Source organism: Manduca sexta, chromosome 10, assembly GCF_014839805.1.
Source record: "Manduca sexta isolate Smith_Timp_Sample1 chromosome 10, JHU_Msex_v1.0, whole genome shotgun sequence".
Taxonomy (NCBI): domain Eukaryota; kingdom Metazoa; phylum Arthropoda; class Insecta; order Lepidoptera; family Sphingidae; genus Manduca; species Manduca sexta.
In genome coordinates this window covers 4200533-4218031 of record NC_051124.1, presented here as the reverse complement: position 1 = coordinate 4218031, position 17499 = coordinate 4200533, and the positions used below count along the sequence as shown (strand labels likewise).

Genomic DNA, 17499 nt, shown 5'->3' with positions numbered 1-17499 from the left:
TGGCTTTCTTCCTCTATTGTTATACTATTTTATGTTTTAGAGAAAATTAGTATAGTTATAACAAAATTTATGAGGCAGCCATTCAGCTTAACATTAATTAACAAGAAAAATAACGTTTCACTTTTGTAGAAATAAATTTATTGTCACTATATACAATATTTTTTACCTATAAAAGGTATTCTTATGACTAGTAAAATATTTTATTTACAATAACTATATTCTGTACATACAAAAAACAACCTATAGAATCTGATATTTTAAAATAATGTACAATTGTTGCCCCCAACATGGTAAATACACGTAAGAAAAACAGTAATGACAATAATTACAACAGTCTTATGAAACCTATACAATAAGCATTTCTTAAACAATTATTGCATTAATATTTTACTTGTGCCAATTTAGGAAAATTCAATGCATATAAATTTTATTTTTTTATATAATGGTTGTTAGTTAAACACTATTGAGATAAGCGACAGTTTAATATTTCCTTTGCTGCTATGCTATTTCTATCACATTTTCATAATAGCATTACATGTTAAAAATTAACTGTACATTCTTCACTATGAAGAAGATACGTATTTTATGAGAAGTCAAAACCTAAGCAAATAATATGTGGAATAATGCCAGATTATACTGTATACTAATGATACACCTCTGTCTTGACGGCGGATTAATTTCGTGGTTGTCACGCATGTCCCTGAAAAATAAAATTGTTGCAAATTTATTCATGATCTATAATACGTAAAAATCGATCAAATGTTTCATATTCCCCATGCCTTGAATGATAGCGATCGCAAACATCTAACATCCAGGTTTGGAGCAAACATCTATACATGTGCAACGCAACCCCGTCTTTTGAAATTTCGCGATAATGAACAGTATACAATTTTGAAAAAAGTATAGAACAAATTCGCGCTGCCACGAGCAAGTGATTTTTGCCAATCGGGACAGCATGGTCTCTCATCGGTCTACACTTCATGTGCCGATTCGATTTAATTTCTTCACATTGCTGTATATAGCCAAACGCGAAAGCCTTTGCACGAATTTACTCGCCTTCAGAGACTCGTCTGCGTTCAATCGATATCTCGTCGACTTGTACGCGTCATAAAAGGTGTCACCAAATCGTCAGTAATATATACGACGCTCTAATAAGGATATCGAGAAGTGTTTGTTACCTCCTGCGGTCCGGCGTGATGCGAGGCGCCGATGATCTCCTGCAGGCATCGCGCGAACTCCTCGATGACGTCGCGCATGGGGTCGGGATCATCCTCCGCTTCCGCGTCCGCGTCCGCCTCCGCGCTCGCTTCCGCCTCCGCGCCGCTCTCCACCGCCGCCGCCACCAGGCACTGGCACACCGCCTCTATCACCTCCGTCGTCATGAAGCTACACGGCTGCCTGCTAGGACACAAAACACATTTACATAATGTTAGAACATATTCATTCATTAATTACTGGTGGTAGGATATTTTTTGTATCTACCCAACAAGGTGTTAAAACCCGCCATAGTGGCCCAGGTAAGAGTGGTGCATTCCAACATCACCTGTATATATTTGGTTCAAACAGGCCGAATTGCTTGTATCGAAAGGTGAGGAGTCTGAGTGAATTTCTCGTCAGTTGACATTCTATCTAGACCCCAGTCAATTTACCATCAGGTGAAAGTAATGTCACTTTGTGGTTCTATCGATTAAAACTTTAGCGTATTACAATAAGCGTTAATATTATGTCTGGCATAAAATTTGTCATAAAGTTTGTTGACATAGAAACGTTATACCTTTTATCACCGCTTAAAATTTAATATATTAAGAATAGCCGTAACGGCATCAGAACTGCAGGCCGTTACTCACTTGACTTGTCCAAGAGTGGGTGGTCTAAATGACGAGTCTGCAAGTTTTTCCCTCAGCTGCATGCTGCGTCTCCTCTCCAGCGTTTCCTCCACATTCCGACATCCCACGCACTTACACATTGCTGTGCACGCGATTTTTGCCTGTAGAATAGATATAACATTTTTGAATAATTTAATTACATCTTTTTTTTTGGAAGACAGGGTAATTTATGTGTTTGGTAGTCTTTATAACAATTCTAGACTAGCCCAGAACAAATTAATATAAGCAAAGAAAATATAATATTTTTTATTGCAATATATATCTTACTTCATAACATTCGCAGTAATTCTTGAGACAGCCACTTCTTTTACAGTTGCATCCTTTGTTGTGTCGTCGGATAATTTCCGGACCGCCGCTCTTCGCTTTACCAATTTTTGGCCTGCCAATAATATAAAGTGATAATAATATAGCCTATGTATTCTTTAATCGATACATATTATTTTTTCCTGTTAAAGAAATATCCTGACTCAATGTAAGATAGTAGAGTACACTGCAATATAATTGCAAGACAATATTTCTCTGTACTTCTACTAATGAGTAACAGTTATACCAGTCAAAAACGATTCTAGATTAAGACATAGTTTTTCAAGTATTAGTCATTACTAGTTGTACAAGGAAATCAAACACCAGGCAATTCGTTTCATAACTGATAGCCCACGAGGTTCATCAAAACCACCTTACCTGAAAGCATTAGGGTTTCTGTCAAGGCATGCTCTGATGGCCTTCTGTCGCAACTCCTCATTCTCAAGGTTGTTGTGGCAGTTGTTGCAATTACAGTGGTTGCAAAACTCCCCGTTGGCGAAGCAGTCACAGTACAACTTGAGGCATTGAGACTTCGTGCAGTTGCACGCCTTGCGCGGCCGCAATCCGAGGTCTGATGTCACCAAATCTGTCATGACACAGAAAATATTGCAACCATTTTGAAAATTGTTTAAATCTCCATGGAAGTGGTGGTTGTAAGGCAGGAAGTAGGTCGTAAAAACTGAACAATATGCCGTTTTCAAGATGCTTAAAAAGAGTGTGTTGTGCTGATCCACATTGCTGTTCAATAAAGTTAAGTGGAAGAATGAATGAAACTTGTTTATGAAATTAGAATAACTAGCATTAGAATTTTAGATGGATCATATAAAAGAACATCAAATAATCTAAATAATAAATATAGATTTTTTATATCAGTTTAAGTGGTTTGATTTTTATGTACCACTCACCACTCTCCGAAAGAGCTTGTGGTGTCTGCGGCGACTGATACGGTACTATCTCGGCGTCCACATTCACCATGTTGGTTAAGGAATTTGATTCTTCCTAAAATCAAATTAAGTAATATAACACCATATCAAAATTATAGTTATGAAAACTTCAATGAACTTGTGAGAACTTCAGCTACATTGTAGTTCAAATTTTGATCCAACTATGGTAAGACAACCATTTAATGGCAGAAATATAAAATAAGGTTTATTTAAAGTTCACTTCAATAAGTACTGAAACAATTTTATGTGACCAATCTGGAGGCATCCTATCAAATAAAAAATTAATTGTCCAAATTTTGTTAATACATGTATATTACTTAATACTGAGGTAACAAAGATTAAAGAAAATACAAGTTGAATTAAGAACCTCCTACTTTTTTTAAACCAGTTATTAATTATTATCATTAAAAGAATTAAAAATTATATTCCTCAGACAGTTTTCGTGCTCAACACTTTTGTAATACTATAACTAGAAACATTTTTATAAAACCCATAAATAGAATATACAAAAATAACTAACCAAACACTCACCAATAAATGCCTCGAGTCATCATCGGAATACGATATAATATTCTCCTTTCGTTTACTACTGTCTGTGTAATCTTTGTATTGGGTTTGGATTTGTCTGAATGTGGAGGGTATCACAATGAGCGGGTGTTCCTCCTCTTTATTATTATCGTTACTTTCCATACTCTGGGCAGTTTCTTCTATGACGGGACTCTGCAAAAGAATATTTTGAACTAATACCTCTAGATTAAAATAATAAAGCTATTGGCATAAAGGAAATTTTTAAAATAAGAACATTGATTCAACACATTATCAGGTCCAAACAAATTACATACATAACATCACGCATTTTATCCCCGAAGGGGTATGCAGAGGCGCAACAAGGGCACCCACTTTTCGCCAAGTATGTTCCGTCCCATGATGTGATAGGGGGCGGCCATACAAATTTGTTCAGTTTTATCTATAAGTGTAAATCAATGAATATAATAAACAAATCTATTGCCCTTATTTATAAATTAACTATTTTTGCAAAAAAGAACCGGGAGTCGCAAGAAATTAGTAATAAATCGTAAAAATATGTTTTTTATGTCTATGTCTGTTGATAAAACGTACTTTCTTGCAGGCAGATCAGTGGATAGAAATCTAGTTTTATATTAAACGCGGCAAGTACCTGCATTCTCTCGTATTTGATGTCGATCGCGTGTAACATATCATCCGTCTGTTCCTCGAGTATGTCCTCCACTTCCTCCTCAATCTGTTCTTCTTCCGTGTGCTCCGGTATTTCCTCTTCCTGTTCTTCAGTTTTCGATGGCAACACTGGCGCTAACAGGCTTTGTGATGATCGCACTGCAGTCTGGCAATATTACAAACATCTATATTATTTAAAAAGTTTGGCCTCTGCAATTCAATCTTATATATAACTTTAAAACTACTTGATAAAATACAATTAGATCACATTCCAAGAAAAATAGTAAATTGTAATTTTGCATACCGTCACGAGCTGTCCGGTTTTGCTGGTGACCGGCGCTATCCTCACGAGTTTCCTCTCCTGCTTTGATGGTACTGCACAACGAAACACGGCAAAATGATAATTATATTCGACACAATATTGACATGTGCCAATAAATACGTGTGATTTGTTATATGTTCTACATTTAATATATCGATTTTCAAACAGAGAAAACTATCACATTTGAATTTAAATAATGTCATTTTTAATTTAAATACATATTCCACGTCTTTTATTTGTTAACGAAAGAGATCACTGAGTATAAATGAAACTTTAATTATAATTACAGAATTTGTAATATGCAATACTTTATGACTACAAAATGTAGGAAATTTAAGTTAATAAACGTAAATGCCAGGTACTAAGTTAAAAAATGATAAGCGCCTTTACCGGCCGTACCGACGTTTCCGGTGATAACTAAAGGCGGCGGTTGGCCGGCGACCATTTTTTCTGCCGTCATTTGAATTAAATTACCTGCAACAATCAGAATAATACAATACTGCATGGTAATAGGACAAAACATTTACAACATTTTTGAGCTAATATTTTCAGAAGAGTTGACAATCAATTCCAGCATCACATTATAGCTCATTACCTATCTAACATAGCATAAAACATTTCATATTTTACATATTCGTATGAGGAAAATGTGGGGCTATCTTTCTCCAAGGTCCATACTGTGCCAAACATGACATCAGTGTTGCAAAATGGATCTTTTCACTATTTTTTTATTGACTTTAAAAGAAAATATGTAGAAATGGAAGAGATTTATAAAATAATTTTCAATTTTAGATTCACAATCAATGAAAATAATAAAACCTAAACTACCCTCTTTTGATATTGACAAAACAAATGCAGGTGGTTATTATTGAAACTGTCGCCTTATCCACTATGCCACATGTTATTTTGACTGTGCGTAACGCACTGCGACGCATTTAGGACAATTAAAATTGGCATACAGAATACCATTCCATGCTAATTTCACGAACATAACGTAGCACAACCGCGTTAAGAGTTTACAATATCATAGAGAATAAGGCAAAGCATGCTGTGTAGGTAATATATGTGAGTACTCACCCTTAGTGTCGGTAAGTACAAAGCTTTTGGCGGGTGCCAGGGGCGGACCCCATGAGCCGGGCTTCGGCGCCGGCGCAGGCACACTCGACCCACTCGACGCACTCGCTGCTGAAGACGGAGTCGTCGCGGAGTTCGTTATCAAGCGAATGTACTGGATCTGATGACAAATTATTTATTACCTAGCTTATTGGCAGAGTAGCAATCTCACACCTAAAATGTAAGTGATAGAATTTTTTCAAAAGTGAACAATTTACACCAATATCTAATAGTTGTTAATGAAGGTATAAAAATATATTTAAAACAATATATATTAGTCACGATAATAAGAACATACCCCTTTCCCTGGTACATTTATTTGATGAAGTTGTGTGCGTTGTCCTTGCAATACAATGTTTCCATCTTTTGACACCTATGAACAAATAGAAATATGCAATTTAGAGTTGTTCAAAAATAATATTAATATTTTCATGAAATATTGTAACATTAAATATAGGCAAAGTGAAGAACACAAATGTAAAAAAACGGTCACAAAGTTCTATTATTGATGGGAGCCTTAATAATTTCTCAACGCTTGAAAAGCAATTATAAATCTAAGCGACTAATATACCGAAAATGACGTATAATCCTTTTGGAATCGCCAGATTTTTCTGCTTTGTTTGATCATTTGATTTTGTAGCTCTAGGACAATTCCATAATATAAGGCTGTTTTTATAAAGTAAATAGTTTAATTTCAAGCATTGCATTTAACAGTATTATTTTCGCACTGAATATAATTTATAATACCCCAAATAATTATATACCCACCGTAGGTCCTTTTGGCGGCGCCGTGGTCTTCAATATAACGTTATTTGGATTCGCTGTGATAACTACTTTCTTGGCTGTGTTAGCTGTATACAAAAAAACAAAAACAATCATAACGACAATAAAGCAACAGTCACATTATGTTTTCACATCTGAACCACTATACTGATTTCGATAAAATTTGGTAAGGAGATACTTTTGAGACTCTGGGAAGGATATAGACTACTTTATACCCCAGGAAAATAAATAGCGGGACTATTATCCCGAAAAAAAGATATACGCAGGAAGCCGCAAACAAAAGCTATTTGACCTATAATCTCCTGTGTTGTATTGATATACTATCCCACTGCTGGGAAAGAGCCTCCTCTATCCCAGAGAGGGTTCTAGTCTTGGCCTTGGTTCTATTCAGATTTATTGGGCAGACTTCAAATACAATTTCTTACATCTTGGTGATTTTAATTTTGCAACAGTATAGTAGCCATAAAAAAGCGGCGATAGCCTAGTTGGTTGTAGAACGGACTGCCGCGACGAATGTCTGCAGGTTCAAATTCCAATTGCACACACCTCTGACTTTTCTAAGAAAAAAGTGTGTATTCTTTGTTAATTATCACTTGCTTTAACGGTAAAAGAAAACATCGTGAGGAAACCTGCACACCTGAGAAAAATTCTCTATTAGGAATTTTCGAGGGTGTGTGAAGTCTACCAATCCGCACTAGGCCAGCGTGGTGGACTAAGGCCTAATCACTCTCAGTAGTAGAGGAGGCCCGTGTCCAACAGTGGGACAGTATATAATACAGGGCTGATATTATTATTATTTATTATATAGTAGCCATGCCTTACCTTGTGTAGTGACTGGCATTACTTTCTGCGGCGACGATTTGATGGCTATAATTTGTTGCTTCTTGTTTCCAAGTTTCACTCCTTGTTTCGTGGGGGAAGCCAGTAGAACCTTAAAACATAAACTCACAAGTTTATACACATAGTACCCACCTACAATTTAATGATTTTTTTTTTCTGGTGATAGAATTCCACCTGTAGCTTGCAAAGGTATGTGGATGACAGCTAACTGTCTGTACTATTGAATGCTCAGGGTTATTATAATTAAATAGAACTCAGTCTATTATACAATTATCAATTGACGAAAAAAAACAAGTAATATTCACTAAAGTTTTTAAAAATGATTATTATTTATAACTAAAGAAATATTTTTTTAAGTAGCGTAGTTTTATTGTCTTATCAAATATTAAAAGTATTAATTATAATAAATAATATAACAAGGTTTTTAATAATTAATTTTTTTAGTATAAAATTTTCTCTTCTAATAAAATAAGAAATGTATTAGAGTATGGAATACAAGCACATGAGAATAGGGTATATTTTTTAAAATTGATTTGTGACATTTGGCGATATGGCGGGCGGTAATTCCGATTTTGGACAGGTTCAAAAAGATTCTTGTTGATCGTTACAGTGATATCGGACAAAAATTTAAATCCGTGGGTATTTATGTTTCAAAGCTCTCAATTCAACTATACCTTCTTAATGACGTAAATGTTATCTTTCCCCTATTAAAACACGATCACTTTCTCTGTACATACCTTGTTGCCGCCAATGTATATGGGCACAGTTTTAGGTTGCATGACGTAGCGCGTGGCGGCATTGCCTGCCGGCAGCAACTTCCGTATCACGGCGGGCTGGTTGTTCGCGTCCGGGGTCGTTCCACCTACAATAAAAATAAGATGTTAGATGAGCATATTCTCATTCCTACTAGTTCATAGTCTATGGGATAAAATAGGCAAAAAGGTAGAACAAAAGCATTCACACATCTCGTTTCACAACCAACCACTGCCATAAAAGCATAAACAGTACCGCAAACACGCGTGGGCTTTGGCACACACACACAGATTGTACCACAAGAATATATAAATATGTAAACAAAAACACATGCATACCTTGCACAATGACTTTTCCCACAATGGGCTTAGCAATTTGTGTTGCACCTAAAGTCTTATTCGGTATTAACTGTGCCTGCAACAATTTAGTCACAATATAAGTTTGAACTGAAATACCTTATTAATATAAACATGTCTGAAAAATTTATTGATTTGATAATAATACTAAAAGAATATTATGTAGTATTACATGTTATGGGCCTAATCTCTTGACATATACTTATGAGTATTTTTATATCCAGAGATGAATTAATAATAACTTCATTTTATACCACTGACTGCATTTATAAAATTTCCTAACATATATGTAAACAGTTCAAAACAATTACTCACGTGATCCGAACTAGAAGGAACGCACTGCAGCGTGGTACCTGTTCTGGCAGACATCAGTTTTATTTTCTGAGAGCCGTCTGTTGGGAGCATAACAAACTGTTTGTTTACTGGGGCTGTAATAAGAAATAATAAAATATAATATAAATAACTTGCTTGACTTAAAATAATAATTAAATTATATTATTTATAAGCTGTCAAAAATATCTCTCATTTGACCAGATTAAAGTGAATAGAATAGTTAACCAATTCATGAAGGACCCAAATATTTCATGAAAGACTATGAGATTGTAATATATTGAGTTTTACTGCTTTAATCATGTAACATACTACTCTGTAGAGTTATAGAGTAACTATTTACGGAACAATATTTTTTTAAATTGAGTTTTTTGGAGCCAATTTGACTTGTGACATGGGAAAGACTTCAAACTCTGTTTGATCACATGTCAACTTGTACTCAATAATTCACTATGCAATATGGATGTACTTCAAGCTATCAGAAACTCACTTCTTATAACAGAGTTTCCCTTGACTCCCTGCACACCAGTTAAGGACACCTTCTTCAAGCTTTTGTTCATGACGAGCGCCACAGGCTTGGGCGCGATCGCGTACTGCTTCCCCGACGAGAACGTCGCTTTCTGCGTCTGTACTAACTTCGGGGGCTTCGGGGCTATCGCCACTTGCCGCGGCACCGCTGCAGCCTCGGCCTTCTTTACTGTCCGGACAGATGCTGGAGCCTGCAATGGTGTTTTTTGCATACATTGTAAGATTACGAATAATTTGTAAGATTTCACCAGGCTATAAGTAATGTCTTATAAAGTATTACTATTCCGAAATTAAATTTACTAAAAACGAATTAAAAATGGCTTAGCCAAACTAGAAGGGTTGCCTAGAGATAAAAATAAAAGTCATCATGACTTGAAAGTGCCTCACATTTCATCTTAAAAAGGTTTAATAAAGTGATTGTTTACCTTCACAGATACAAATTTGGGCTGAACAGCAGTTGCTTGCCTGATGCTTTGTGGAATAGAGTCAGCCTCGAGTTGTAAATCTATCATTGTCTCTGATTGTGAGGGTCATCGCACCTATTTGCTACAAATTTAAATAAAAGAAAATTTTTAAATGCTCCAATATAATTGTAATTGAAGTATTTAACAATGGAATTGACTATCATAAATGTAAACAAGGCTTAGGTCATCATTATAAAAACCTTGGAATTAGCAGCTTTTTTTTAATTATCTAACCACCTTGCTATTTTAGAAAATAAAGACATTGAATTTTTCCAGTTACAACTCAAATAATGAATATTCTTACAATATAAAATGTCACATACATTTAGTTCAACAGTCACGTTTGAATCAATTGTCTGTTCATCTTGCACTGAATACTCTTGCAGTGAGAACTGTTCACCCATAAAATCTGTAACTGCAATAATAAAAATGCACATACAATAATTAATACAATTTTTTTTTTTATCATAGGGATATTTTATAATTTATAATATTATTGTTACCAATAATTTCTTCACTTCCAGTGTCCATTAACATTTGCTGCTCCTCGAACTCCATAGGGATCTCTCCTTCATGTTCACTTGTCTCCAGTGTGATATCTGCCTGATTTACCACCACTCCGGAATTATCAAAATCCATCTGCAAAAATATAAAAAGCCACTGTTAAAAATACTACTTTACTGTTGTTTAAAAAATGTTTATTTTGTATAAAGAAATATAAATTAATATTAAAATCCATTTCTATATGCTCTAATAACTCCTTTACGATTTGATTTGTTCAAGTCCTATGATGTTTAGTTAAATACCAAACAGTCATAAAAATAACCCAATTCCATTTTCTTAATAAAGGTAATATCAACAAAATCGTTATTATTGGTAATAACTTATTCACCACTCCATACCTTAAATTTCAACAGAACTGTGTAAGTCGTGTTAATTCAATATACACTTCATACAAAAATGCAATTTTGGATATTCCTACCTATCTATGATTCTAGTATTTGTGCATGCATTACCATGCTGTGACAGTTATACTTAAAAACTTAATGGAAAAGTTAATAATAAATAAAAATAAACTTAATACTTATTACCCTATTAGGGTTGATTTTGGAATTGAGTATTGACAGATAAATAAACAAATAGCTTTGTAAACTATGGTGATAACCTTTTATTGCATTAGTTATTTGTCCAATAAAACCTGCTTCCTCATAACAATAATAAAACTAATACGAATAGGTAGGTGCTTATTATTTTCAAAAGGGTTTTGAAACAAAATTTGAACCCAAACTACAAGATAAACACTAAATACCCGGGTGTGTAATACATTTCATTTTTAATTAGTAATTATTTATATTAAATATCATTTTATAGGCAAAGATTTTAAATAAAACTGAAAAATGTATATTATGGGGGGAAAGTACGCAGTATAACACATGTTTAATGTGATCATATAAAAATTGCTGGACTCATACAGCTTCTCAATAACTAAAAAAATACCCAACATAGATTGTATGAAGCAGTTGTAAACAATCATCACATCAAATGGTCCCAAGTACTGATATGATTGCAACAAATAAGGAGATCATCTTAAAAATAACACAATACTTACACTCTCCATAGCACCTTCCAAGTTTAAAGAGTCATCCAAGTTGTGATCCATGTTTAAACCACTTTAGTCTTATTTCATAACGTAAATTATTACTGATTGCACTGCAGGATTTACACTCAAAAGCATCAAATTAATACAATAAAAATGATTTTTGAGTTCAAAAGGGGCCGCCATTTTAAGTTGTCAAATATCTCCGACCGAAGTCTCACAAGTCGCCACGGTTGAAAACAAATCGACACTCTTTAAAACAGCTTTCTCCAATAATACAGCACATCAAGCGATATAATAATATATTAGAGCCGCAGATAATTCCACAAGTTTTCGTTTCTAGTAGTGCAAAATTAATTATGTTGATTTATTTACAAAATATTTCCACAAAAGTGCCCAAAATTTTTTTTTTTTTTTTTTTTTTTTTTTTCTATTTTAATGGCTACAAGCACTGGGTTGCTGTGCTACGCCAATGACAACAAAGTTAAGGAAACGATTTTTTATACATATACAAACGTTACAAAGAGTATAAAGAATTTAGAATACAAGTCAGTTAAGCTGAAAAAATAAAATAAATTATTGTAAAGACTCTTTGATTGTAAAGTATATAATAAATGTGAAAGTAACTACTTGATACTTGAAATGAAATTATAGTTTTATGTCATTTTCTACAATGAAAGAAGATATAGCTTTGTAAATATCAATATTAAATACGAGTAAATTAGAAATACAAGTGGGAAGAGGAATATTATGGGATATGAGACGATTTATGAATGAAGAACGATCATAACGTGGACAAGAGAAGAAAAATGTGATTAAGGTCTCCGACCTCCTCACCACATTCACAAGCACTACTGCCAATAATATGAAGCCTGGCAAGGTGAGCTGGCGAGCATACATGTCCCAAGCGCATTCTTATAATACAACTAGTAGATCGCTTACCAAGCTTCAATTTGCAAAACCACGGCTTATTAGGTATGCTTAGTTGAACATTTGCATAAAATTTTCCTTTCAACTGTCTGGTTTCTTCCCAATACTTGTCCCAAGATTCTCTCAGAGAAGTTGAGGGAAGCGTAGCCAGATCGCTACAGTAATTTATGTATGGATATACATCCCCATCCATAGTCGCTTCGTTAGCTAAACGGTCAGCTTTTATATTCCCACTTATACCTGAGTGACCAGGTATCCAAGCTAAAACTACAATTAAACCTTTAGAAAGGCATTCATATAGCATTTCTCTTATAGAAATAATTATACTAGATGAAGGCTTAGTTTTGAATGGGAATTTTTCAATGGCCTGAAGGGCGCTGTACGCATCCGAAAAATTACTGTTTTCCTAAGTTTCAGGAGAAGAATGTATTCTAATGCCTTATAAATTCCATAGCATTCTCCAGTAAATACAGAGCTTTCTGGTGGAAGTTTTATTTTCTGAATAACATTGTAACGAGGATGGTAAACCCCTACACCACAAAAATCTGAGGAAGAATGTTTGGATGCATCGGTGAATATTAGATGGAAATTAGGCCATTTTGTATCTACTATTTCGTTAAATTGAGCATTTGGATTAGGATAGTCTTTTCAATACCCAATGAGTAACAGATTTCGGGTTTAAGTAAAAGGGATTGAAAGCCATACATATAAAGAGGAAGAGATATAGAACGATATGTTGGAGCTTGAAGGTTAGAGAATTTACGAAAACTAACAACCAAAGGAGGAGTTGACTTATTACGCCAAAAAGGAGAAGTTATAATATATTCAGAAAGAGTTTGGAGTTTTTGAAAGAGAGCATGACCAGAAAATTGAAAAGCTCTAAACAAAAATTTGTCACTTAAAAACTGTCGTCTCAACTTAAGAGGAGGCTCTACACACTCGACTTGAAGGGCATTTATTGGACTCGATTTCATTGAACCCGAAATTATTCTTAGAGCCTTATTTTGAATCGAGTCAAGTCTTTTGAAAGCTGATAAATTACCCGGCTCTAAGATAAATGTCCCATAATCCAACTGGCTTCTAATCAGTGCATTATAAATAAGTTTTAATGAATATGGGTGAGCACCCCACCATACACCCGAAAGACATCTAAGGATATTAAGATTTCGTTCACATTTAATAACTACATAATCACAATGCGAAGAACCTGTGAGTTTGGAATCCAATATGAGACCAAGAAATTTCACTTCTTTTTAGAGGAATGGAACAGTTATTGTATTTTATATCAACGTTAGATGTTATATTTTTCCGACTAAATAACACTGTAGAGCTTTTAGAAGGTGAAAGCTCCAGTCCATTTGAAGTCATCCAAGACTCTAAGGAGGTCATTGCCAATGACATGGTAGAGCACAAGTCAGTATGGAATTTACCAGATGTATAAAGGAGAAGATCATCAGCATATTGTAGAATTTTAACTGATCCATTTAATGATGATTCCAGATCATATGTATAAATATTGTATAATAAGGGACTTAAAACAGATCCCTGGGGTAGGCCTTTTGATACTGTTCTTAAAAATTTGGTAGCATCATCAGAATCAACAGAAATATATCTTATTGTTATTAAATTAGAAATAAAGTTAGACAGCATGTCAGGAATTTTAAGATCACACATTTTTTTCGTTAGAACCGATGGAACCACGTTATCATATGCTGACTTAATATCTAAAAATACTGCAATTAATGAGTCATTTTGAGAAAATGCCAAACGGATATCAGACACAAAAATACTGATACTGTCTAAAGTACTTTTCCCTTTACGGAATCCGTATTGGCTATCAGATAGCAAACGGTTGCTTTCGATATACCACTCCAATCGGTTTTACAAGATGTTCAGCAAGCTTCAACAATACTGTTGATAGAGCTATAGGGCGATATGATGAGCTTTGGGAGGAATCATGCCCTGGCTTTAAAATAGGTAACACAATTTGGGATCTCCAAGAGTCAGGTATGTTACCAGTAATCATTACAGAATTAACTATATTTAAATAATAAAGAAGGACATTATCATTAAGGTTGCAAAAATGAATAGGAATTCCGTCTTCACCTGGAGACGAATCTTTTACGCTGCTTAGGATTCCTTTAAGCTCTGATAGCGAAAACATGGAGTTTAAGTTATGTTTGTCATGTATTCTTGGGGTACTGTAAAGTGGAAAATTTTCTGGAACAGAAGGGGAGCCAGTTTATCCAAAAGATTTCCGTTAAAGAAGAAGAAAGGGTAGAAAATGATCTTTCCTTAAAAGCTGATCTAAACTTTCTAATATTACTCCAAACAATTGATGGACAGGTATCAGGGAAATAGATGTACAAAATAATTTCCAGCTTTCGATTTTCTTCTTTTGAAATAAATTTTTGTCTGTTTAGAAACTAGGACATAGTTATCAAAATTTTCAGTTGTCATATTTTTACAATAAGCCCTTTCACTTTCTTTTTCTATTTTTGGCAGCTTTTGAACACTCTCGGTCCCACCATGGAGGAGAGGGATTTTGGAAGACCTGTTTTTTTTAATGGGAAAAACTATATCCGCAACTTCAATCATAGCTTTAGCAAGAGCCTCAGAACATATGGCTTCGTCATTACACTCAATATCCGGAAGCTGAGAAATTTTGTCATCTAATAATCGTTTATATACCACCCAGTCTGCATCCTTCAGCATGTATTTTAAGCGAGGCGATCGAGTTATATTAGGTTTATTATTTTGAAAACCGAATAACAATAGGAAAGTGGTCACTACCATACGAATGAGAAAGGATTTCCCAAGTAAGTGAAGTTGCTAAATTTGGTGTACTAATTGATAAATCAATGGCGCTAAGACCTTCGTTAGGATTAGTTCGACGAGTAGGAGCGCCTGAGTTTAAAACACATAAGTTATAACAATCTATAATATCCATTAGGCCTCTTCCACAATTTTTGTAGTTGAACAGCCCCAAAACTGGTGATGTGAATTAAAATCCCCAAAATTAAAAAGGTTTTGGTAATATAGAAATAATATTATCTACTTCTCGAAATATAGAAGGGCATGGGCGAGGAATGTAAATCGAAACGAAGCAAATATTATTAACAGAAGCAGCAACAATAGAAAAATCATTATGGTGAGAAGGTAAATTTAAGGGAGAAAAATGTTGGGAGTTTTTTATGAGTATAGCAACTCCACCATACCCATCTGATCTATCTTCTCGAATGCATGAATAACCAGGAATTCGAAAACAAAATCCCCTAAGCCATGTCTCACTTAAAACTACTAAACTAGGGCTATATTTGTTTAATAAATAAATTAAATCTGATTTATTTTGAATTGCACTTCGGCAATTCCATTGTAGGATGTTGTTCAAGTGAGCCATTGTTACTGATTAATTGTGTTATCTTTTTAAATAATGGGGCAACGTAGGACGGTAAAGTGGTTTGTGACAATGATTCAATTAGAAAAATAACTAAATCAATCAAAGGCTGAGACTCTAACGAAGAAGAGTTGAGATCGTCTGCTTTGGAAGGAGAGCACATCCATTGGAATAAGAATGCGAGTTGTAGTCACTCACTAGAGCTTGATGAGCTGCGCGGTCATACCCTTTTCCTGGCTTCAGAGGAGGACGGGGCTTCTGGAAAACAGTTTTCTTATAAGATTTGTTATGTGATTGAGTAAATGGATATTTAAAATCTTCAGTTCCCGCATTAAGAGAAGGTGGTTCAGACAATTTTAAAGTGTCAGCATATGATTTTACTACTGGTGGATGAATTTTAGACGCTTCAGAATATGACACACAATTTTGCGCCATGTATATTTTTATATTAGATTGTCTAGTTGCTTCAGGACAAGACTTGCTAATAGCAAAGTGCTGGCCACCACAAAGACAACAATAACTGTCATCCACCTCACAGCTACAAGATGAGCCATTATGCTCATGACCACATTTATAACACCTAGGCTTTGATCTACAACTAGTTTTAGTATGTCCATATCGACAACAATTAAAACATTGAATAGTTGGGTATATATATAAATCTACTTTAAGTGCATTATAACACATAAATATGCGCGTGGGAAGAACCTGGCCGTCAAAAGTTAACACCACTGTTTGTGAGGGTTTCCATGTCACAGTCCCATCAACAGTACTCTTATAATTAAGGCGTCGAACTTTAATAATTTCTCCACAACCTAAGGGAACTCTTATATTTTCTTTTACCTCACTTAGGGACATATCACATGGGATACCTCTTACAAGTCCCATTCTTGTGATATGAAATGTTGGGATATATGCCTCATAGCCCTTTTCGGTTAATGCAGTATGACTTAAAATGTGTTAGCCGATGTACAATTGGAAAATGCCATGGATATTTTATTGCGTCCAATACGCTTTACACTGCCTAGGACAATATTGTCTATTTGATATTTGTGTAAAAGCGACCAAAGCATATTGGATGAAAACTAACATCTTTATTTGTGTCTTCAGAAGATTTTACAATATGAACTACAAAGGGTGCTGCATCTGAATTGGAATATTGCTTTCTTTTAACCTCACCTAAAGAGTCAGAAACGATTGGAAGCGAAGAAGGAACAACTGGGGTTGACTGCACTTGTGAATATGGAGATGGATCACCAGAGTTCTTCTCATCACTGTCCACACAACAACAACCATGTTTGCCAGATTCAATTGCCATTGGGTTATTTCGTTTTTTTGTTACAGATTTTACAAATTCTATGCAGACGTGCCCGTTTTCTTTTATTTACATTGGATGTTGAACAATCAGTATCCATACTAGAGGCAGTATCTACAGTTATGAACTGTGAAGGTTCAGGAACAACACCCCAGGGTCTGGGGGCTCCTTCATCCTGCTCATAATATATTAAATTTTATTAAAAAAAACTTACCAATAGTAGTGTTTCTATTTATACACAGTAAAAATGAAAAGAAATAAGTAAATATATATATACAATATACAACTTAACTGACTAATTTTATATACAAATATTTTTTTTTCCTTTAAGCCAAAATAAAACACCCGCCAAGTTCGAACGTTTCCCGCGCTTTTTCGCCCAAAATTTCAATGGCGCTTCTTTTAATTTTTTTTTGTATGTCACATGTAGCCAACATTACAAAA

At 34.6% G+C, this 17499-nt stretch overlaps 1 protein-coding gene across 4 annotated transcripts; it reads right to left on the bottom strand.

The window, feature by feature from the left end:
- Positions 1–463: 463 nt before the first annotated feature.
- On the bottom strand, positions 464–11816 carry LOC115444381 (protein lin-54 homolog). 4 transcript variants are annotated; one of them, XM_030170142.2, is made up of 22 exons: positions 11426–11816; positions 10320–10455; positions 10140–10231; positions 9778–9898; positions 9315–9543; positions 8810–8922; positions 8477–8552; positions 8123–8247; positions 7368–7476; positions 6531–6613; positions 6061–6135; positions 5727–5883; positions 5040–5123; positions 4632–4702; positions 4311–4493; positions 3665–3853; positions 3095–3188; positions 2568–2775; positions 2154–2265; positions 1848–1987; positions 1179–1401; positions 464–700 (listed from the first exon to the last, which is right to left on the bottom strand). In XM_030170142.2, the coding sequence occupies exons 4-22, from the start codon at positions 9862–9864 to the stop codon at positions 689–691; spliced, it is 2370 nt and encodes a 789-aa protein (XP_030026002.2). In that variant the 5' UTR covers positions 9865–9898; positions 10140–10231; positions 10320–10455; positions 11426–11816; the 3' UTR covers positions 464–688. The 4 variants fall into 4 exon arrangements, with proteins under 4 accessions (XP_030026002.2, XP_030026003.2, XP_030026004.2 ...); XM_030170143.2 differs by having other exon boundaries at positions 1179–1398; XM_030170144.2 differs by having other exon boundaries at positions 5049–5123.
- Positions 11817–17499: the final 5683 nt, after the last annotated feature.